At 40.4% G+C, this 24,842-nt stretch overlaps 2 protein-coding genes across 3 annotated transcripts in view; one reads left to right on the top strand and one right to left on the bottom strand.

Moving 5' to 3' along the window:
- The window catches only part of SHC4 (SHC adaptor protein 4), a 127,844-nt gene that overhangs the window by 45,630 nt on the left and 57,372 nt on the right, over positions 1 to 24,842 (bottom strand). For both annotated transcript variants that reach the window (XM_007455552.1, XM_007455551.1), the window contains exons 3-5: positions 13,813 to 13,876; positions 10,913 to 11,032; positions 605 to 658 (exon numbers count right to left, since the gene is read on the bottom strand). In XM_007455552.1, coding sequence (XP_007455614.1) covers positions 605 to 658; positions 10,913 to 11,032; positions 13,813 to 13,876 — 238 coding nt within the window. The remainder of the gene's footprint in view (positions 1 to 604; positions 659 to 10,912; positions 11,033 to 13,812; positions 13,877 to 24,842) is intronic.
- Positions 4,081 to 5,816, top strand: EID1 (EP300 interacting inhibitor of differentiation 1). The gene has a single exon (XM_007455550.1). It carries the CDS (start codon positions 4,154 to 4,156, stop codon positions 4,727 to 4,729), a length of 576 nt encoding a protein of 191 aa, XP_007455612.1. The 5' UTR covers positions 4,081 to 4,153; the 3' UTR covers positions 4,730 to 5,816.

Raw genomic sequence — 24,842 nt, 5'->3', positions numbered from 1 at the left:
AAAAATGTCACAATGTCACAGAGGAGCAAAACCCTCCTCCTCCTCCCTCAGTTTAAACAGATTTGTTTCTTGGTCAGTCACAGGCTTCCTAGCTTCAATGACCCTCTCCTTTTGCTCTGGTCCACAGCTGATGCAGTTGGAGGTCAGGGAATGACCCTCCACTCTGCAAAGAAGGCTCGGAGGGACAGCACTGACTCAGTCCTGCACAATTCATGGGAAATGAGCATCACATGGCCTCTTGGTAGGGATGAACTGCAAGTTTTCTCTCCCCATCTCAGCGTTCCCTCCATGAGTTTCTGCAAACCTAGTTGCTCGTTTCGGATTAGATTTAGTTGCCTTGGTTGACGGCCAGAATGGCAAATAGGCTTGCCCTCATATACCAAATCCAGTTGATTAGTAGGATCTCCTGGAACTCTGCGTTGAAAAGAATTCAAAAAAATTTTTTTTTTTTTTTTTTTTTTTTTTTTTTGCGGTACACGGGCCTCCCACAGCTGAGGCCCCTCCCGCCACGGAGCACAGGCTCCGGACACGCAGGCCCAGCGGCCACGGCCCACGGCCCCAGCCACTCCGCAGCACAAAAGGACTTTTATGAATTCATACTTACCGGATCCCCTCCAGAAGCAAATGAAATAGACTGCATATGATGATTTGCAATAATCTGGAAAACATAAGCAATTAAACATGTATAATGCTATAAACTAATTATACCTAGTTACATACCATCTAACAGTAATGTACATACATTTGCTTGTTTTGGTTTTGCCTGCTCGGCATGCCTTGGGAAACCACTCCACCCACTTTCTATAATAATCTCACTTAGACCATGAGGTTCAGATGGGTTTGATACGCCCATCTCACTACCCCTCTCCTTGCATCTGGATACATGATCCAGGCCTAGCCAATCAGAAAACACCATCCCGCTGGATACAGCAAAGTCAATCAACATCTTTGGGGAGGAACTGAGATGAATAATAGAATGCATCTTTCCCTGCCATTTAAGACCTTAGTATAAGCCCAAAGCTTCTAGGAGCCATCTTTTGCTGCCATGTGGGAAAAGCCTGCTGGAAAATGAAGCTTTCCCTCTGGCGGAAAGTCAGAGCTGAGAGTTAAAAACAGTAAAAAGTCAGGGGATAATGTGTGTTTCATCAGTTCAACCAATACATTCCCCCCATCCCTTTATGTTTTTATGTATTTTTTCTATTTTATTTATTTAATTTTATATAAGTTAGCTTGAACTGAGTTTCAGTCATCTGCCACCAAAAGTATTCTTACTAAGGCACTAATATTAAGACTTTCAATATGAAGTAAGACTATTCAAGTGAACTGCGTTAGTTAGCCAAGAAGACTGTCTCTTTTACTTGAGATTCTAGGCTTGCTTATTTGGAAACCACAGTGTAATGACCAACTTGCAGAGATGTATTTGTCACACTGTTTCACGGGTTCATTAAAACAACGATGCACCAATTGGCTAATCCTGTCTTCAGATTTCCTTAACAGAATCTACTGAAGCTGCTTACATATGATGACCAAGAAATCCTACTCTTAGATGTATATCCAAAAGAACTGTGTAAATACGTACACCAAAAGATCTTCTCAATAAGGATAATCACTGCCCTGTTCACAATAGCCCAAATTGGAAACAATCCCAATAATGATCATTGTGGTATTCAAACAAGGGGCTACTACATAGCAACAATATATTTCTTGGGCAAAAAGAAGCCTGTCACAAAGATTGTATACTGCACAGCTGAATTTATATCAAGTTCAAAAGCAGGCAAAAGTATTTTATTCTGTTTGCAGTCAGGATAGTGGTGACTTTTGGTGCAAAGGAAGAGAAAGCAAGTGGTTTTCTAGAATCTTGCAAATGGTGTTCCTTGATCTGGGTAGTGGTTATACAAACATGTTCATTTTGTGATAATCAAGCTATACACTTATGATTTGTGCACTACTCTATATTTATGTTTTCTATATTTATGTTTCAGTTTAAAATGATTACTAAAAATAAAATCAATATACAGATTTCAATGTCATTCCCATGTATCAGCAATAGCCACTTTGACACTGCATGGGGGAGAGGGGGAAGGTACATTTTACAAGAGAACCTAAGTATAAAACTAATAAGAATCACATAAGACTTTTCAGAAAACTTCATTGAAGGGTACAAATAAGACCTGAACAAGTAGAAAGACATATATCACCTTTACGGATGAGAAGACAATACCGTAAAGATGTCAATTCTCCCCCAAATTAGTCTATAAATTCCATGCAATTCCAATAAAAATTCCACCAATGTCATTCAGGGAACTTTTCAAACTACTTCTAAAATTCACATTGGAAGAATAAATGTGCAAGAAGAGCTAAGGCAATTTTTTTAAAGAACAAAGAGACAAGGTTTTCCTTATTATTAAGACATATTATAAAACTATAGAAATTCATTAGACTACAAAGTCTAAAAACAGATTGACACTTTTGTGGTCTTTTAGTCTATGATAGATGTGGCACCAAATAGCAGACAAAAGGACAAGTGATTAACTTAGCGGAGGTGGCTGAATTAGCTACATATATGAAAAAATATATAAATAAATCCTGTCCTCATGCTATTTATAAATAAATGTTTGATCCATAAAAGATCTATACAAACATTAGAAGACAGATAGAAGATTATGCTTATGATTTCTGAGGTAGGTAAATCCATCTTAATAAAAAGAAAAAGACAGGAAAGAAACCCTTAGATTTGACTGCATGAAAACCCATTTTTAAACTTTTGTATAAGACCCTCAAACCAAGAAACAAGAGGGAGAATATATTTGTAACATGTGAAACAAAGTATTCATATACAGAGTTTTTAAGAAATTCCTATATCAATAAGAAAAAGAAATAAACCCAAAATAAGACCATTTAATTTTCAGAGGTAATATTGATAGAAATGTTCAATAAACATATTGAAAGATAATCTCCAATAAATTAAGGCTATAAAAAATAAAACAAGATGGCATTAAATGGATAAAATTGTTAAAGTTCAACAAAATCATGTCTGGTAACGGTGTGGATATTCTCAGACACCGCTGGCTAGAGCTTAAATTTGTACAGCAACTTTGAGAGCAATTTGACATTCACTAAAAACCAAAGTATGCATACCCCAAAATTCCATCTTTGCACTTCTAGGTTTTTATTCTAGAGAAATACTGGCACATGTGGATGTTCAATTACGCACAGTTTATAATATCAAAAAATAGAAAGTTATTTGTGCATAGTTAGGTCAACTACAGTATAGCTATACAAATAGAATAGTATGAAAAAATACGTCTATGCATACTAACAGGTAAATCTTCAAAACATTGCTGACGATTTTTTTTGGTTTGTTTGCTTATTTTGTCAGTTGAAGACAATGTAAGACATGTAAAAAAAAATAAGATTTTTTTCCACGAAGACATAAAGATTCATGTAAACGCAAAGAAAAAGGATTTAAAAAATACACACCAAACTGGTAACAGTGTACATTTATCTCCTGCGAAATGCAATGGGACTACGTATTTCTTGCCTGTTTTTTTTAAAGAACACCGATAATATGCTTATTTGTGAATTTAACTTTTTTTAAAATGAGAAAAACAGGAGAGATGAATGGATAAATTCTAAATATGTTGATCTGCGATTGAGAACTTCGTGTGGTTTGGAAGTGCGGATTTAGCGGTCATTAGCGCACAGATAAAAGACAGATAAAACCGTGGAACAGACGCGACTGCCTGGGGATGGGGGAAAGAATAGGAGCAGAAAGAGGGAGAGAAAGGAGGGGGGCGATGAGGGAGGAGGAGTACGGAGTCTTACAGAGCCATGTATTTTCAAGCTTATCGCATCATAAGCAGCAGAACGGTTAGGTAAGGCAGAGGCCAAGCAATGTTCTTGCACGTACAGCATCTAGGTCTGAAGTTCGAACGCACAAACAGCCGACCAGCGAGCCCCGGGAACACCCCCGGGATGGAACTGAGAGCTGCCGGCCCCCAAACAGCGCTCCGAGGGGTAGGCGGTGTCTGGGGGTCGCGCACACGCACAAGGTCACGCAAGCGCACGGTGCTTGCGCAAGCGCACAACCGCACGGCCGCGTAGCTCCGATCTTGCCGAAAACGCCTTGCGGGGAGGTTGAGCTGCTTGCACAATGTCTGAAATGAACGAGCTGTCCGAGCTCTATGAGGAAAGCAATGACCTGCAGATGGATGTGATGCCTGGCGAGAGTGACCTTCCGCAGATGGAGGTAGGCGGCGGGAGCCGGGAGCCATCCCTGAACCCCTCCCGCGCCGGGGCCCAGCCACAGCTGGAGGAGGAAGGCCCGATGGAGGAGGAGGCCGCCCAGCCAATGGCGGAGCCGCTGGGGCAGCGAGGCCTCGCTAGCCGGCCCGGCCCTGGGGAGCAGCCAGGCCAGATCGCGGGCCCTGATTTCGAGAGCGAGGACGAGGGCGAGGAATTCGATGACTGGGAGGACGACTACGACTATCCGGAAGAGGAGCAGCTGAGTGGTGCAGGCTACAGAGTATCAGCGGCCCTTGAAGAAGCCAACAAGATGTTTTTGAGAACCTCCAGAGCAAGAGAAGCAGCTCTGGATGGAGGGTTTCAGATGCATTATGAGAAGACCCCGTTTGATCAGTTGGCTTTCATCGAAGAGCTTTTTTCACTCATGGTTGTCAATCGTCTGACCGAAGAGCTCGGCTGTGATGAGATTATTGATAGAGAGTAGTTAAACGCTGTGAAGAGAGGAGGAAACTACTTGAGGAGAGACCTGGCATTCCACTGTCTCTTGGGTTCATTCCAAATAGTTCCGTGCCAATGAAAAACTTGGTTTTCAAAAAAAAAATTTTTTTTTTTTTTTGTAGAATAAAGTAGCGACTGCACAGTTATGAAAAAGGAAATTGTTAAAGAAAAAGGATCTTAATACTGTTGAAACCTGTTTTCAAGAATGTCCTGAAACATTTATGGCTTTGACTTTGTTACTGATCCAGATTAATTTCCTTGCATTGAGGAAAATATGTTACTGTAAGGGATGGCTTTGCAAGAGTAAGTCATGACCAAGACAGACTGCCAGTACAAGAGCCCACTGATATTAATTATATGAGAAAAAGTAACTAATTTATCCAGCTGAGGACATGAGATGTTAAATTTTGAGTTATTTGGACTGAAAGCATATTGAGAAAACTGTCAGGTTCCATTTTGTGATCTATCCAAGCCGTGGTTATCAAAAGCTAAATTTTTAGTGTAAAATAAATCGAGTATTCTTCAGTATCCCGAAAGGATAATCAAACCCCAAAAGAAATGTGTATCATGTGTGCTATATCTTAAAATGTGTTTCCAAGAGCATCTGAGATTTTGTTTGTACATGTATCTTGATCATTTTTAAAGCTAGTGTAATCTTTAATTCAAGAAAATTCATTGTCTTGAACATTTTTAAAAGTCAAAAATTAAGATGTCCTTATAATTAAGTTTCAAATTTAGACATTAATGTGTATGTGAAAGTACAAAGAAAACAAACTATTTCTAACATCCGTATATACTAGAGAAATATTGTGTTTTACTTGCTCTCTGTTTTTCATTTTTTACAGGCAAAAGTCTCTGGTTGAACTTCATAATAAGAACTGTTAAGTGAAAATTGTTCAGTAAAAGGAAAGCCCTACACCTAAAAAAGACTTCACAAACAACCCTTAAAGGTTTTAAACCTGCCCAGAAATCCACCTCGGTATCTGAAGTTTCCCTCTGTCTCCTCCTCTAATTAAGCTTGTTAGTGGTTATGCACCAGCATTGGGGATAATAAAAATTTCTTGTTCTGTGTACTTTGTTTGGCTAATCGTATTGCATATATACTTTCTCTAATACTACTTTTTATTGTGTTATACTGGTTTTATTGTATGATTGCAATCACCTTATGATTTAAACTTAATGACTATAAGGGAACATGCTCCAGCTTCAAATACCGGATTACAAATTAATTGGTGGAAATTAAACTTAGTAAATTCCTATAAGGGAATTTGCCAACCTGGGAAAAACTGCCAAATCAATAAGGATGTTACTGTGGTTCTTAAGATGTTGATGTTCTGTGTGAATAATAATTAGTCAGGAGGCTGTGCTCAGTAAAACTGAGTATACCAACAGGTCTTAGGATCAGTAAAAAGGTTCCAGATGTTTTTGCTCCATTATGGCAGTAAAGGACACATCCAATACAGCAGGACAACTTGGAGCCTTATTTATGTTAACAGTCATCCTGTCTTTTAGGGAGGGGGGTTCTTTTCTGTAAAATATAGGACTGACAGGCTTCCCTGGTGGCGCAGTGGTTGAGAGTCCGCCTGCCGATGCAGGGGACGCAGGTTCGTGCCCCGGTCCAGGAAGATCCCACATGCCGCGGAGCGGCTGGGCCCGTGAGCCATGGCCGCTGAGCCTGCGCGTCCGGAGCCTGTGCTGCGCAACGGGAGAGGCCACAACAGTGAGAGGCCCACGTACCACAAAAAAAACAAACAAACTAGGCAATAACCTGAGAGACCACTGAAATTAATACTTGTTAATATTTACTAAAGGTAGAAAATGGTAACATTTTTAAATGTTACAGTTAATCACAGACTGGACCCAGCCTACCTGATTCAAATCTGGGCTCCACTGCTTATAGCCCTGTAACTGAGTAGATTAATCTCTCTGCCTCAGGATCCTGAACTGAAAATATGGATAATTGGATGAACCTTATAAATTGTGAGGATTAACTGAAGATATACACACATCTATATAAACAGATAAACTAAAGAAAGGAGTTCTGGGGACGTTCTAATCCTGATTCTTTGATGGGGGGAGAGGATGGGGATGTGGAATGGGGAGAGTGAACTTAAACTTATGAGTGTGTAGTGTGATTTGTGCAGAGCTTTCTAGGTCTATCCATAGTTACTTTAAATGTTTGCTTAGATCAGATGTCCCACATTGGCTCATCTCAAGAACGCCTCTATTTTGTTTGGCTCATGCTTATAATTTTAATTTCTTAATTAAAGACCAACGTCTCATAATCCAGAGAGAGCAGCAAAACTCCCAGATTTCCATCTTCTTTTTTTTTTTTTTCTCCCAAAGTGGAAGATCTGACAGCCCTTGACCTATAGTCCCATCGGACGCATCTGATTGGCCTTTACACAGGGAAAGTATTCTGTTTGCAATGTTCCCCAGTGTTGTCTCCCCAACATGGAGACCAAGTAGCACTCATCATTTATCACTGTGCTCGCACCATTGTGTGTTCATGAACCTGGACAGTTTGCATTACCTGCCTGGCCTCTGTAAGTGTTTGAATTGCCTCTCCTCTTGGAAACTAAAGGATGTCTTCATTTTCTGCCCATTTTACCTTATCTCTTTAGTACCCGTCTCAATTTCAGTAGCTGTTAGAGTCGATGATAGGAGTGTAGAAACGAGTAGAGAAATAGTGGGAGTAGGAGCTACTCAGACTGACATTTTTGCTTAAAAGCCTTATTAAAGTATGTCAAGGAAGTCTGTTGCTTGAATTTTTTTTTTTTTTTGCGGTACGCGGGCCTCTCACTGTTGTGGCCTCTCCCGTTATGGAGCACAGGCTCCGGACGCGCAGGCTCAGCGGCCATGGCTCACGGGCCGGATCTTGCTGGACAGGGGCACGAACCCGTGTCCCCTGCATCGGCAGGCGGACTCTCAACCACTGCGCCCTGTTGCTTGAATTTTTAAAACAAGGACTATATAAAAACCCCTATAGCTTGCTTTTGCAAAATATATTTTCCCATCCCCAAATATGGTAAGTTATAAGAATTGCAAGCATTGCATGTTTGCGTGTTTAATATCTTATTTTCTGCCTCTGAGGTTCTGTGAGACATTTTCTGGGAGTGAATGGTTACATTCTTGATGTTCTCAGTGACAAGATAAATGTGAACCATCTGACCCATAAATGCTCTGTCATCTATGAGTGTATCTATAAACTTGAAGCTGTTTATGTTTTCATTCCAAAGTATATCTTTGAAGTTAAGGGTGGGGGGAGGATATTTGTATTTCTCTTAGAACTTCAGAGGCTAGTTTTCTTTAAGGAAAATTTAATTGATAAATCATTTTCTCATGCTACATCCACACGGTCACTTCTCTGCTGCCTTTATCCCTTGGACATTTTAGCTGTCCTTTTGAAGGGATACATAAAGCTTCTTGAGCTTAAGCATCCAGAGCGGCACATCTTTTTTACACCCCAAACCCCATTCCCCGTGGCCATTCTCCCCAGGTCTGCAGAATAGTTCAAAATTATTTTTAAAAATCAGCCCCTGGGTCTAATATCAGTGAGGTCCTAACTTTGGTCCCCACTCCAGTGGTGGGCTGAACACAGCCCATTCGATGGCACTGGTGCAGAAAAGATGTGAGCCACTCCCCAAAGCAGCTCTTTGCTGTAACTACTGGTCATGGAAGCCACCCATGCCCACTGTCCCTCCTTTTATTCGCCTGAATGACTATGGACGTGTGGCGATACCAGCTCTAACTGCAGTGGCCTGGAAAAGGGTAGCGGAGGGGAAAGAGGTTTTGAGAATAACATGCCCTCCACCATACACACCACAACCCTCTTCTTCCTAAATTCCCCATTCACTTCAGTCACCCATGGAAAGAGCCATTTTTTAAAATGCTCATTCGATTCTGCACAGCTGTCATCGTGATGGCTCTCGCTTTGCCTACTCTTCCTCCCCTACAAAACTCAGATAGTTCAAGGGTTCCTATACTCAATGAAATCCTATAACTAAAAGAATTGAGCATCCCTGGTACCATCCACATGGGTGAAAACTAAAAATAAATTTTACATCCACAAATGTCTTGAGGGCAAAGCATCCGAAGGACAATTAATGTTTCACCTTCCACCCAGATTGGTGGCATCTTCCAAGTACAGCCCCATATGTTCTGCTGTCAGATATCAATGGTATCACCTCTCTTGGATAACCAATCTTGATTCAAGCAGACAGGAATCTATTTAAAATTGTTTCATATTAAACATTTTCCTCTATGGTGCTTTATACTACTGTGTAAGCAATGTATTTTATTCTGCTTTTGAATTTAGAAAATAAAGCAAACCTCAAAACCACAAGTGAAACAGAGTCACAGATGTAGAAAACAAACATGGTTACCAGGGGTGGGGGGAAGCGGGGTGGGGGAGGGATAAACTGGGAGATTGGGATTGACATATACACACTACTATATATAAAATAGATAACTAATAAGGACCTACTATATAGAACAGGGGGGCTTCCCTGGTGGCACAGTGGTTAAGAATCCACCTGCCAATGCAGGGGACACGGGTTCGAGCCCTGGTCAGGGAAGATCCCACATGCCGCGGAGCAACTAAGTCTGTGAGCCAGAACTATGAGCCCGTGTTGCTAGAGCCTGTGCTCCGCAACAAGAGAAGCCACCACAATGAGAAGCCCACACACCACAAGGAAGAGTAGCCCCGCTCGCCGCAACTAGAGAAAGCCTGCGCGCAGCAACGAAGACCCAATGCAGCCAAAAATAAATAAATGAATAAATAAATAAATAACTTATATAGCACCTTCTCAATACTCTGTATGTGACCTATAAGGGAATAGAATCTAAAGAAGAGTGGCTATATGTATATGCATAACTGATTCACTTTGCTATACAGCAGAAACTAACACAACATTGTAAATCAACTATACTCCAAGAAAAATTAAAAACAAAAACTGCAAGTGAATTTTTTGGTAAAAAATGGAAATCAAAATGTTTATAACTGTACTTATGTTACTGACAATTTTATAATTTTACATATTACAATATGCTTTCCCTGCTAAGTACTGAGTATATGAAAAGGCCTCAAGGAAAAATGCACCATGCAACGGGCACTGTGCTGAGTGATTTACATCCAGTGATTTACATGATCTTACTTAATCCTCTAAATAACCCTATAAGACACATACTGTTGCTAAGACCATCTTCTCAGAAACTCTATGTTTAAGACTATAATCCTCATTTCACTGATGATGAAAATTGAGTGGTAGGGTAACTTGCTTGTTAGTGGCAAAGCCAGGCTTTCAACCTACATGTGACCTTAAAGCCTCTTACTGTTTTATCACTGACAAGTACACGTTAAACCTTGCGTGAGTCCCTGATCAATAGCACTCCACACAGTAAAAACTTAAATACTAAGAACCTCAAATCACTACATATTAGACAAAGAAAAATTAGACTCTAACATACATAAATAACCTGATATAAGGAATTTAGTTTAAAAAATAAAAAAATAAGTCAAAAAAGAGTGTCCTAGTTTAAAGTACATATTTAGCCCAGTACCTGTATATCTTTTATGTTTGCTTCAGCAGTGCTGTTCTTTGAGAAATAATGTTTACAGTGAGAACTCAGGCAAACCATAGCATCATAAATCATCAAAGATGAAAAAGCTGTTTACACAATAACATTTGAGAAGGTTTTCAATCTTAAGGGTTGGAAGAAAATGTTTTCTGCTTAAATTTCGGTTAGCGAGAACATTGACCCTAACATGACCCTTCCCCTCTGTCCTTCATGTGCATCCCCAGTCCAACACACAGTCTGTTAGTTCTGATGATGGAATTTCTTTCCCTTTGGAAAGGGGTAGCGGAGAGTAATAAATGACTGACTCAAGTATATTCCAAATGGTACTTAATATGTTCTTTGCACCTTAGTTCTTATTACAAAGCCGATAGGTAGGGGCAAGTATGTAGGCAGTTAAATGCCCCAGTGATGGGTTAGTAATACTGTTGTCCTAATTATTGCTACACATAAATCCTTGGCAGATTTTTTTTCCCTCATGTCTTATTAAGTTTTAGGCACACTGTCTGAAACTTTATTCTCTTCATTATGCCCAGACTGTTCTAGAAAAATAGATGATATGTTAAACTACAAGTGACATTCATGATCTTACCTGTTGGTTGTCAAGATTCATCAGTGTGAGGCTGCATGTTGAGATGGTCAGTTTTATATTCATTCCCGAAAACTGAAGATTACTTTTGCCAAGAACTGTTGATAGGAACTTAGCTGGAGCCTTTAAAAATAACATAACAACACTCTGTAAGTTATGGATTTTGTTACAGAATGAATATTTATGTTTTTTAAATGTTAAAAATGAAACCAAAAGTTGGTCCTTCAAAAAGATCAACAAAATTGACAAACCTTTAACTAGATAAACTAAGAAAAAAAGAGAGAAGACTCATATTAGTAAGATGAGAAATGAGAGTGGGGTCATTACTACAAATTCAACAGAAGTAAAAGGATTATGAGAATACTATGAACAATTGTATGTCAACACACTGGATTACCTAGATGAAATGGACAAATTCCTAGAAACATAAAAGCTACCAAGACTAAATCATGAAGAAATAGAAAATCTGTGTACACCTATAACTAGTCAGAAGGAAGGAAGGAGGGAGGGAGGAAGGAAGGAAGGGAGGGAAAATAACAAGTGTTAGCAAGGATGTGGAGAAACTGAAACCCTTTACACTATTTGTAGGAATGTACAATGGTACAACAGCTAAGGAAAACAGTACAGCAGCTCCTCAAAAAATTAAAACTAGAATTACCATATGATCCAGCAATTTCTACTTTTTGTTATATACCCAAAAGAACTGAAAGCAAGGACTTGAAGAGATACTTGTACATCCATGTTCATAGCAGCATTATTTACAATAGTTAAAACATGGAAGTAACCCAAGTGTCCATCAACAGATAAATGGAAAGCAAAATGTGATATATACATACAATGAAATATTTATTCAGTCTTAGTAAGGAAGGAAATTTTGACATGTGCTACAGCATGGATGAACCTTGAGGACATTATGTGAAGTAATGTGAAATAAGCCAGTCACAATAAGACAAATACTGTATGATTCCACTTATATGAGATACTTAGAGTAGTCAAAATCATAGAGACAGAAAGTAGAATGGTGGTTGCCAGGGGCTGGAGAGGATGGGGAATGGGAAGTTGTTTTTTAATGAGTATAAACTTTCTGTTTTACAAGATAAAAAAAGAGTTATGGGACTATTCCTAATAAATTGTTTAACCAGATTGTGTAAAATAACTTCATTGCTTAATATGAAATTTCAAAGTTAAGGCTTGGGGGAAATGGGCTTTATAGAAGCAAACAATTCTAAGTATATTCTGTTCTTCAAATAAATGACTTTATTTCTTAAAAAAAAAAAGAGTTATGGGGATAGATGGGGGTGATGATTGAACAACAATATGAATGTACTTAATATCCCTGAACTATACCCTTAGAAATGGTTCCAATGGTAGATTTTATGTTATGTGTATTTTACCACAATTTTTCAAATTGGGAGGAAAAAGAATATAAAAAATATAAAGTGTGTGGAAGAGTCCCTGGCATGTATTAAGTACTCAATAAAAATGCTAGCTATCAAAGGAAATTAGCTCAAAATTTTCTTTTCTTTCTTTTTTTTTTTAACTTCTTTACATGTGTACTTTCTGGAAAGATGATAGCCTGGTTTGCTTTTGTTTTATTTTGTTTTGGAGTGTGGACTCCCACTACTCCTGAAATGAGAAAGTCTTAAGTGAATAAGCCTGTTTGTTGGCATCTTCCAGTCGGAACCTCCTATTCACAGAGGTTATGAGAGGCAGGAGGAGGCTAGAGGCTATAGACAGACCATCGGTTCTGTCAGAGAAACTAGTAATGGGAGTTCTAGTAGAATTCAAGAGCCATTCATCAGAGTTTCCCAGATCATGTGGCTCATCTGAGTCACTCTGGGTGACAGTGGGTTCATCCCTATGCAAAATAATGAGTAATGATAAAAAATTAGGCAGGGTGGTACGGAAATAGAGCAGTCAGCCGGGACTCTGAAGACCTGGCTTCTACAGCTGGCGCTGACCTTGATCTTCCTAGTGACTCAAGGCAAGTCTCTTCTCTGAGCCACAGTTTAGCAGCTGGCAAAGTGAGAGGATTCAACTGGGAGATCTCTAAAAATTCCTCCCCTCTTAAACAGTCTATACTTCTATAATTTATATAGTTATCTTAAGAGCCATTGCACCTCCCCTTTGGGAGGCTTTTCAAAGCAACTAAGTATTCTAGGGATAATACTAACTAGCATTAGCGTTGAAAGCCTAATGTAAGCAAGTCACTTACACATCACTTCATTTAATTCTTACATAATTCTATAAACCAAGGGCTATTTTCTCCTACTTTACAAATGAGGAAACCAAGGATTCGAAAGGTGAAATGACTTGATCAAGATCACACAGTTAGTAGGTGGCAGAGACAGGATTTAAGTGCAAGTCTAACATCAAATCTCATGATTTCTTTCAACAGGAAAAGCTCCTTCTACCCATTTATTACCCTTACCTCTACCAGCACTCTTGTTTCCATCTGAAAATAGGCCATGGAGTCCTAAAAGTCTAAAATGTTAAAATGCAGAATACACACATTATAAAATATTGAAATTGGAAGGTACCAAAATTGGTCATCAGGTTCAACAGCTTAACTTTACAGGAACAAGAATGGAGTTTTGGAGAGATGAGATACCATGCTCAAAGGTAAGTAAATACCTAGCTCTGCAACCAGATTTTCTGACTTGAAAAGACCCATGTGCTTTCTCCACTCTGACCCTCAGGCATCACCATTTCAGACAGTGTCTGGCAAGTCAGAAAAATTTGAGGGACAAGAACAACTTCGAGTGCATCTCAGATAGCATGCCAAATAATCAAGGCCATTCTAGACCTTGGGTCATGTGGTGGAATGAACTAACAACTATTTTGATACTATCTTTCCCATAGTTAGGGAAACTAAAACAAAGAAAAAACACACCAGTATTTACCTTTCGCTTTTTAATGGCTCCATTTGCCCCAGGGACAGCTTCACACAGGCGACTTATTGCTTCCCTACAGAACAGAAACCATATAAAGACTCAGCATACTATCAAGCACACAGTAAATGTTCAATAAACATTAGCAAGTATTATGACCAAAATGTACACTCACATAATGGTGAGCCTGACATAAATGACCTTCCCCACTCCCACTGGAGAAAACACTGAGCTTAGTCTCTCTGCAGCTCAAACCCAAGAAAATCCAGCAACACCCTAATATTGAAAAATTGCTTTACAGTAAGGAGTCCTACTATTCATCTTCTTCGCCTTTTTTCCTTGGCTTTTAAGGATTGGTTTTCAGTGCTATTGATTTCTAACCCAAAAAGGACTGATGGAACTTTACTGTCTGGGAATACTTCACAGTTTTACCTTTAGCAAAATCCTCCGTGGTGTGATGAATAAAAAGCTTCATAGTATCTCAGCACCAAAGATAATTAAATACAAAAGAATCCAACACTAGAGGAAGTTTAAAAGGATTGAGAGAGAATTGAACTTCAAGGTGGTCTCAAATGGAGCCTTATTGACTAAGTTACTGCTCCAAGCCATTGAGCTTTCATGTCATTTCACAGAAGAAAAGAAAATCAATAACAGATTTCCTCCTTTGCTTATTTTTCTGCCCTTACTATATATTGCACTTCCTGAGAGAAAAGCACCGCTAAAAGAAGTGGTTGTTCCTTAATGGAAGTGGTGAATGAACTGGCGCCCTCCTCTCCAGAAATGCAGTTATAACTAAGAGCTTTTGTCTCTGGGACTCAGCATTCAGAACCACCCAAGCTTTCACGTGGCGTAATCTGAACCTTCGCTTCATGACTTTCAACACACATAGCAAACTTTTCACAAAGCAAATGGAAATCTCTAAACTCCTTCCGGATCCACTGGACATCATCGTTTAAATTAGTACACTGTATTCACACACACACACAAACACACACACACACACACACACACACACACACCCAATATACAGTTTTTATATATATTAGATTTCATGAAAATATTTTCTATGAGATGTTTTTGATTCCCAAAGGAAGGGGATGCAGAGAGAGGAATGCAGACCCATTAAAAAAATATATATGTTATAGATAGATAGATATAAAGATATATAAATAAATATAGATAGTAGGTAGATCTATATACATAGTAGTGCAGAGCTATGTTCTCAACATAATTACCCACAACCAATGGATAGAAAGGCTTTTTGCCTTAGCATATCTTCTCAGAATTTTATGTTTATTGCTTCTCTAGGATTCCAAACTTGTTCTGTGGAGTCAAACAGGACAACTCAGAGAGTTGGTCTTTTTGGTTTGGTTGGTTGATTGATGTTTTGAGTCATCTTAATGATTAGTCAGTAATTGATGACACATCTAATTGATCTGAATTGGCCTCTGGTGTTGCCAAAATAACTAGTCCAGGCACCCAAATATGTTGTTGGTATTTAACCAAGAGAGATTATGGGAAAGGTGTTCTTAGATTCTTTACTCCATGAGAGCCAACAGGGGTGCTTTGGTCTAAAAAGCTCCCTGTAAATGGTTTGAAATAAAAGTAGAAACAAAGGCGGGCACTGATGCTGCCAAGTATAATAATAGTTATTATTAGAAGTTGTTACTTTTATATAGCACCTATAGTTTTATAAACTGCTTTTCCAGGCATTGTTTTCTTGATTCTCATTCCAACTGTCAATATCTTCTAACAAAAAGTAAAGCTATGAATTTGAATTAAAGGGAATGCTTTATAGGATGAGCACCCCTCAAGGAGGTTTTGGAAGGCTGAACCTTCCTGGCAGAGTGGAGTTGGGAAATTCCAGACAGAGGGAAGAGCATGTGTAAAGACACTAAAACATAAATTATCACAACATGTGGGGAACTACAGTACTTTGACATTGATATTGCAGGAGCATAAATTGTGGTAGAACAAGAGTGAGTAAGAGCTAAGAGATGGGATTAGAGTCTGAAAACTTTTTCTATAAAGAGCCAGATAGTAAATATTTTAGACTTTGCTCTGTTGCAACTACTGAACTCTGCCACTGTAGCTCAACAGCAGCAGTAGACAACACGTAAACAGATGAGCACAGCTGTGTTCCAGTAACTTTATTTCTAAAAGCAGGCAACTGGCCATATTTAGCCCAAGGGCTGTCGTTTGCCAATTCCTGGATTAGGTAATTCATACAAATGGAGTTAGAAATAGTTCAGTTTTAAGAAACAAGAAAATGTTGACATTCATTATACTTTTAGAATTAAAAATTAAAGCAACTATAAGATATTTGCTCCACTCTTATTACATTCACAGAAAAGAAAATTACAAAGCCAGTATTGGGGGAAATGGGAATAATTCCACTTCAGGTATATTTATCCATTGCTGGTGGCCTTGATTAGTATTAATACAATCTTTCTAGAGATAAAGTTCATAAAAGTTGACAAATGTCATAATATTTATCAGAGCTTTTGACAAGGGAGGAGGAACTTGTATTGAAATAGCATTGAGTAGTTATGTAAAAGAAACATTTATTTTAGAGTAAAAAACCAACCCCAAAGCTTGTGATATAGACATAAAACAAATCAATATAAATATTGCCACTTGAAATGTTAAGTATGAGAACTATAGATATATGGGGGGAATCTATACAAGTTAGTGGGGAAAAGCAGAACTTGGAATGGCATATACACACTGGTAGCAGCTATATAAAATTAATTCTGTACAAATAGTGACATAGAAAGAGCATATAAACAGTGACTTGGTTTAGGTGTCTTCTGTGTGTGATTTGCTGTTTCCTGTTTTTGATTCTATTGATGTTTAGATGTAAACAGTGTTATGTTTTCCTTCATTGTGCAGTTGATTGCATAAAAAAATATTTTAAAATATTCAAAAGAATGCAAAGTTAGTTCCTCAGCAGGAGTTTTGCTCGTGCACTGTGGAGATGTGACGGCACGTCAAGGATGTCCTGACGGAGTGACACAGCCTGCCTCTCTTTTGCCAACAATTGCAGAGATGGAACAATGCTCACGTTATAGATAATCACAGATCTTTATTTCTCTCTCTGCTCCCATCCCCGCTTAGCCTTTAACGCCTCCATCTTTATAGCCACTAAGTCCAGATTTATCTTTTCACTTTATTTGGTAGACTTGCCGGTTTCCACTCCACAAAGTTTCACAAACAAAAAAACCCTTGACCAGATTTAGCAATGCTTTCACATTAGAAATCCCTACCTTTAGATTTGTAGCAGAGAGCCTGGGTTTTAATGAAGAAGCTGCTCCTGTTTATATGGTCAGGCTCAGCACTCATCACCTTATGTACGTCTTCTCAGTCTTAACAATGTCATTTCAAGGTAGGTATTTTATCCCCATTTTACAAATGAAGAAACTAAAGTTCGAAGAATTTTAATAACTGCCTCCAAATAATGCAGCGGATAGTGGAAGAGACAGAATGCAAATCCAAGTCTGACTTCAAAATCCACACTCACCCAGGGAGGGACCATAATGCCAAGTGCATGAAAAGGAGGGAGTCCCGGACTTTGCGGACTAGGGAGGAGAAACACATTGGTCCTTCCCTTGCTCACTCCCCAACACAGAAAGGGGCTCTTTTTGGCCAGTCCTTCTGCATTGTGGCTGGAGTAACCTGCCAAGGGAATATGGCAAAGTGGTAGGGGTCAGCTCTGGAGAAGGCCCATGAGGATGCCCCAGCCCTTTGCTTTCTATACAGCGGCTGTTATCTCCTTAGGGACGAGAAGAACTTCCAGAGCCCGGCCACGTGCCCTCAGGGGAAGAACACACATGTGCGCAAGGCACACTCACACAGAACTTTAAAGTAAGTTGAGGCACCAGAAGCTTCACAGATTCAGAAAGTCCCTTAATATACAACTCAAGAGAAAAAAGGGGAAACTTGTGCTTATGAACTCACTTTTAAAAAGTAGTTATACTGTACACCCACGTTCACAGCAGCATTATTCACAATAGCTAGGGACTTCCCTGGTGGTCCAGTGGTAAAGAATCTGCCTTCCAATGCAGGAGACACAGGTTCGATCCCTGGTCAAGATCCCAAGTGCCGTGGGGCAACTAAGCCCGAGCACCGCAACTATCGAGCTCACATGCCTCAATGAGAGAGCCCACGTGCAGCAAACTACAGAGCCCACACACTCTGGACCCCACACGCCACAACTACTGAGCTCATGCACCCTGGAGCCCACACAACACAGCTAGGGAGAGAAAACCCGCACACCACAACTAGAGAGAAGCCCAAGCACCGCAACTAGAGAGAAACCCGAGCCCCACAACAAAGAGATCGCGTGCCATAATGAAAAGGTCCCGCATGCCTCAACAAAAGATCCTGTGTGCTGCAACTAATATCTGACGCAGCCAAAAAAAATAAGATAAATAAATAAATAAATAAATAAATAAATAAATAAAATATTCACAACAGCCAAAGCATGGAACACACGTGTCCTCAATGGGTGAATGGATAAGCAAAATGTGGTATATACATACAGTGGAATATTATTCAGCCTTAAAAAGGAAGGAAATTCTGCAATGTGCTACAACATAGTGAATCTTGAGGACATTATGCAAAGTGAAATAAACCAGTCACAAAAAGACAGATACTGCATGATTCCACTTAAATAAGGTACTTAGAGTAGGTCAAAGATCATAGAAAGTAGAATGATGGTTGCCAGGGTCTGGGGGAGAATGAGGAGTTACTATTTAATAGGTACAGAGTTTCAGTTTCACAAGATGAAAAGAATTATGGGGATGGACAGTGGTGATGGTTGCACAGCAATGTGAACGTAGTTAATGCCCCTGAACTGTATAGTGGGCTGGCCAAAAAGTTCGTTCAGGTTTTTGTAAGATGTCAGAAAAACCCAAACGAACTTTTTGGCCAACCCAATACTTTAAAGTGGTAATTAAGATGGTAAATTTTATTTTATGTGTCTTTTGCCATAATAGAGAAAAAGAGCTACCAAAAATAAAGTAGTTATTACTTTTTTTTACTTGAGACTCTAAGGAGAATCATAGGTCTCTCTTCAATAAAAGGCCTATTTGTACAAATGTTTCTATTCAATTTTAGAGGGCCCATCCCACCCCTACCCACCGGCCCCTCAGCACCATCCCTGGAAAACCATCTGTGGGCCTCTTGGGAATCCACATATCCCAGGTTAAGAACCACTGCTTTAAAATAACCTCTCAAAACTCTCCTTTCTTTGCTGTTATCAGCGTTAGCAAATCTGAAACCCTAGTCAGGGAAGACACATACTGCTTGCGATTTGTTGCCTTTCTTCACAAAGATCTTTTCTTCCCCTCAGACTCAGACCAAGAGATTAACTGTAACATTTTCAAGAACAAACAGTACTTTCAATGCTTTCCTGGAGTTCCAGACACACCCTCCCACCTAAAGCACTGACTTTACAAATACTGAGAAAAAAGAAAACAGAGATCCTGAAACAGGGATTCCTCACAGGACGGGGGTGCCCCCCACCATCCCAGCTGCTCAAGCAGCCTGCATTTCTGCAGAGCGTCTTGGAAGCTGACGACCATGGGACATTCTCCAGCGAGCAAACATTCAGCAATCGTCCTCTCTTAGAGGAGCAAGACTTTTCAGAGTTTAAACGGCTAAAGATTTCCATCCTGGGAGCCTGTACCAGAAAGAGAGAGAGACCCACAGCACCAACAGTGGTCACTTTGTTTATTGTTTTGCCACATGAGAGGGAAGGGGAGAAGCGGGCTGATGTAAGAGAATGAGAATGCAGTTGAAGATTTGCTTTTAAGCATATAAAACCCTGCCTACGCCATAAGACCAAAAAAAGATATTTTTGTCTGTTTTAACAGAGTCCAAACTAATCACCCAAACAAAGGCACCTTTCTTCATCAACCCTTGGCCACTACAGTACTTAAGAAGTTATAATTTTTCTGTGTCTTTAACTCTTAAACAGTTAAGCTCCTCTGGGAGCAATATTGCCCAATCTTTGTTTTTTAAAATTTGGAAGGCAATATCCTAATCCAAGACAAAGGGGAGCATTTAAGGGAGGATGGGGGCCTGTGGGACAGAATGTTTCCAATGAATGTCAAAATACAGTTCTTCAGTAAATAGGAAAGCCAGAAACTGTGTCACATGAAACCAGGCAAATGGCCCAGCAGAGCAGTTAAAAGCAACTATCCCCATCTCCCAACACACACACACACACACACACACACACACACACACACACACATACACACACACACACACACACACACACACACACACACACAAACACAAGGAGTGGTTCTGTTTTGTCCAAGAAAACAGAAATGAGAATACATTTTAATCCCAGCAAGAGCCTTTCCAAAATAAAACTCAAAAAACATGTAGGCAGAACAAAGGCACAGGGATTTTCCCTTACTTTTCGTCTCCAACATGAACCCTTAAAGAAATCAGTTAACGATGTCGCAGGGACAAGTTGTCACCTGAATGTCTCAAACTGCTTTCCTATTGATGAATGAGAGGACTCGTAAGTAATTCAGACTCCACATCAGTGTGGTATTACGGTGTTCCAATTGTTCTAGGGAAACTAGTACCTGCTTTTTTGAGATCTTTGCCTTCAGAACATCAAGCCTCAGTGATCTATGTGTTCAATTTTGTTCAGCTTGGTGAAATTAAAGACATCCAAGAATGTGTGCAAGCCCCAGACAGGACACTTTAGAACATGAGCCTGCCTCCATGGCGATAAGCACACAATGAGTGCAGTCAATGCCCCTAGACCAGCGGAAAATGGAAAACTTCAAACTCCCTTTGTGCTATTATCAAGGGGCATCGCCCATGCACTCTGGGAGGGTCGACACAGCCTGTAAAATATATCCTTTCATTTTAGAAATAGGCACTTCAGGTCCCAGATGGTCAAATCAAACCTTTCAGGACTGCCCACAGCATTTACTCTCACATGGACTTATCTCACCACTCCGTTCAACCTGGATTCTATTTAAAATCTGATTATAAAGTACATTTGCAATTCTACCCAACACAAGCCACCATAGAACACTGGTTGCTCTGTCTACTCTGTGATTCTGCCCTTTGGCTCTGATGCAAAGGTTGACCCATCAACTGCACTTTAATGAAGTGAAAGACCATCCCGCCCCCAGGATGGCACCTCCCCTGCAAGTATCTCCCCAGTAAACAGAAATGAAGTGCTGATTTTCTTCTATCCCCACAATGATTTCCTGTAATAGAATCATATATTTCAAAATGCAAACACACCCCCATACTGATGGCTTATACACCTTCAAATATGAAATGACAACAGAGAAATGGGGTTGATTTCACACAAAACACACTGGAATTGGTAAATCCAAAAGACTGTTCTCCTTTACTTTGGAATAAACTAAAACAACTCTGTTTTAGATGAAATACACTAAAATATTATGAAGGCATGTCTTTTGGGGTTAAAGAGTGTACTGATCATACAGTGTGGTCACTTAAGAATCAAAATTCATTTTTTAAAAAACCAAAACAGATCCAACATAACCACCCACTTTATTCGTCGCATTTCGCTCCAAATGATGTTTATCTACTTCCAAAAATTAGGCCTATCTTCAAAAAAGGGAAGATTTGGTGCCATTTAAGATACTTAAAACAGTTTGCCAGAGGTATCTATAATGTTGAGCAAGACAGTAATGGGTAGAACGAGTGTATGACTTCCACCACTGTTTAAAAAAAAAATAACTCCTTTTTTTTTTTTTGCGGTACGCGGGCCTCTCACTGTCGTGGCCTTTCCCGTTGCGGAGCACAGGCTCCGGACGCGCAGGCTCAGCGGCCATGGCTCACGGGCCCAGCCGCTCTGCGGCTCGCGGGAACTTCCCGGACCAGGGCACAAACCTGTGTCCCCTGCATCGGCAGGCGGACTCTCAACCACTGCGCCACCACGGAAGCCCCATAACTCCTTCTTTCATGGGCCATTTTGTGTATATACTATAGATTTTATCTGGTAAGTCCATTTTTTAAAAACGTGTGTGTGTGCCTCTGGAAGGAATTAGTAACTGGCTTAGCCAGTTGAATCCACTGGTCGGACAACTTTGGCATGCACATCTGCTGAGAATTCACTGAGATAACCATTTAGGTACATGGCGATCAAACTTCAAAGTTCTTAAGAATCAACTGGGATGCTGGTTCAAAATGCAGATTCCTGGGACTGTTCTTGAGATTTTGATTCTATAGGTCTGCAGTTTAACAGCCTCCCAGGTGACTCTGAAGCAGATCAGTTCAAGGACCACACAGCAGATTAGAACTTCTGTGCTCTACAGCTTCAACCAGATGATCGTATTAGTGGATGCTAAGGAATTAGGTCACCTGCTCCTAGCAGCTACAGTTGGGAAGGCTACACTACCTGCACATTTGATGATGTTCCATTCGGCGAGAAATCTGTATTCAACTTACTCAATATGCTGGGAAAGATATTTGGTATAATCCTCTCCTGTCCACTCTGTCCCCTTTATCCTGGCTATCTCCTCACAGGAAGGGCTTTCACCAGAGGGCATCTGGAGGTCCTGAACATCTTTGCTCACATGGGTGGTCATAAGTGACCTGCATTCTCTCCCATTTGGCGGCCTGTATGCTGGGAAGCCTAGTCCATCTGCCCCTCGAAATGTATTCATGCTCTAGGCAGTGGTTCTCAACCTTGGCTGCACATTGGGGAAACACGGGGGAGCTTTAACAAATCCTGATGAGTGGGTCTCATCTCCAGACATTCTGATTTAATGGGTGAGGGTGGGACTACTGGGAGTTTTAAAAGCTCCCTCAAGTGCTTCCAACAGAGCTAAGTCAGGTTGAGAATCTCTTCATAGCAGTAGTCAGCATGCCTTTTTATACAGGACCAGAGAGTGAAAATGTCAGGCTTTTAGAGCCATACAGACTGTCGCAACAACTCAACTCTGCAGTTGTAGCTTGAACGGCAGCCACAGACAATACATAAACGAATGGGCATGCTTGTGTGCCAGAAACACTTATGGACACAAATGTGAATTCCATGTAATTTCCACATGTCACAAAATGTTCTTCTTTGATATTTTCCCCCCAACCATTTAAAAAAGTCAAAAACCATTCTTGGCTCAAAAGGTGGCAGAATCAAAATCAGGTAGCAGGTGGTTTGCTCACCCTTCCTCTGGAGCAAACCAGAAAGGAATGTTAAGAGGTCTTGGGGTCACAGTCAGCCATTAGCTCGTACATGGAAGAAAAACCATTAGAACACAACCTTTTAATCTTCACAGACAAAGATTATTTATACGTATTTTGGACTTGGTCTTGCTAAGTATCTTGGTACCGGAAGCTGGGTTTTATGAGAGATGAGTCGTCTACTGTAGAAATGTAAGGATTATGGGACGTCTTCTACATACTGTTAATTATCATCTTCCATTCGTTGCTTCTCCTACCAGCATTCAGTGAAGGGAGAGGGGAACTGACATTCTTATTTTTTTTTCCATATCAACTAAGCTTCATTAAGTGACATGATATCATGTACATGATACAGTACAAAGTGCTTGCAGGAATACAGAAATAAACACAAGTGTAGAATTACTATAAATAATTGTTAAAAGGGGAAAAAGTGGAGCACTTGAATTTATCTATCACTCTTCTATGATAATAGAATGAAGAAAGGCTCATTGAGTGGGCTCTGCAATCAGACAGCCAGAATTCAAAATCTAGCAGTCTCCTATAAGCTCTATCATGTTGAGCGAGTTTTTTTTGTTTTTGTTTTTGTTTTTGTTTTTGTTTTTGCGGTACGCGGGCCTCTCACTGTTGTGGTCTCTCCCATTGCGGAGCACAGGCTCTGGACGCGCAGGCTCAGCGGCCATGGCTCACGGGCCCAGCCGCTCCGCGGCATGTGGGATCTTCCTGGACCGGGGCCCGAACGCGTGTCCCCTGCATCGGCAGGCGGACTCTCAACCACTGCGCCACCACGGAAGCCCCTGAGCAAGTTTTTAAAGCTTTCTATGTCTCAGTTTCTTAAATTTATAAAGTGGGAATAATAACAGTGCTTTGAACAATGCTTCAGTAAATGTTAGTCATTATTATTGCTTTATCCTTAAAATGTCTGTCTGCTTTGAGAACTGGGTCTAACCTGCTTTTTACAATACCTAGTACCCAGCAGCGTACTCTATGGTTATAACTGGAATGTTATAAATAATATGTTGTAGAAGAGGTCCAATTATGTCTATTATGCAAGTAGCAATGGATAGTTCACATTTCTATAAAGGCAGAATGCTTATCTGATTTTCTTTAGATACCCCATGGCACCTGCCTTGGATATACTGAATGTTCAATATGTAAATGTTCAGACAGCTCTGTGGCACTGAAACAAAGTATGATCCTTGTCCCCCTGTATAACCCCGATCCCCCTTCAGAACAAAGGTAGTCATTGCCCCTGTTGCTGGAGTGTTCACAGCTAATGGCTCACAGCTGAGTTCCTTCCCCAGAACTTGTCCGCTCCTTAAGGCAGTTACCTAGCCCACAGATATGTCCCTCCCCGGAGGCAGTAGGCACCAATGACAAGTCAATACGGGGTTTGAAGGCCCGGTCTCTTTACCCACGAGATCTGCTGAAGCCTTTGTTGAGACAGCATCACTATTCAAGCCTCCCCGCCTGCCCCACCAGGTCTAGTCCTGTATCCCTCACTCCCTCAAGTGTTGATCTTGAGACTCTTCCCAGCAAACCTTTTGCATTTGACTCTCCATCTCAGAGCCTGTTTCTAGATCCAGCCTAAGTCCTGCTAATGAGCTGCTGCCAGAATTAGGCTACTTTACTTTGTCATAAACACTTAACTAGAGGATGTCTTTCCTTTTTAAGAATCTGCGTTGTCACAGCTGACAGTGAAAAAAAGTCAGAGAAAATCCTCGTAAGTGGCTCAGATGATCCAGATCAAAAAGATCCACCCTCGGGCTTCCCTGGTGGCGCAGTGGTTGAGAGTCCGCCTGCCGATGCAGGGGACACGCGTTCGGGCCCCGGTCCGGGAAGATCCCACATGC

Source organism: Lipotes vexillifer, unplaced genomic scaffold (assembly GCF_000442215.2).
Source record: "Lipotes vexillifer unplaced genomic scaffold, Lipotes_vexillifer_v1.1 scaffold24, whole genome shotgun sequence".
Classification (NCBI taxonomy): Eukaryota; Metazoa; Chordata; class Mammalia; order Artiodactyla; family Lipotidae; genus Lipotes; species Lipotes vexillifer.
This window is presented reverse-complemented; position numbering and strand designations above follow the sequence as displayed.

What these genes read in the sequence shown, in the direction of transcription:
- EID1 (XM_007455550.1), top strand. Translation starts at nt 4,154, where the DNA reads ATGTCTGAAATGAACGAGCTGTCCGAGCTCTATGAGGAAAGCAATGAC.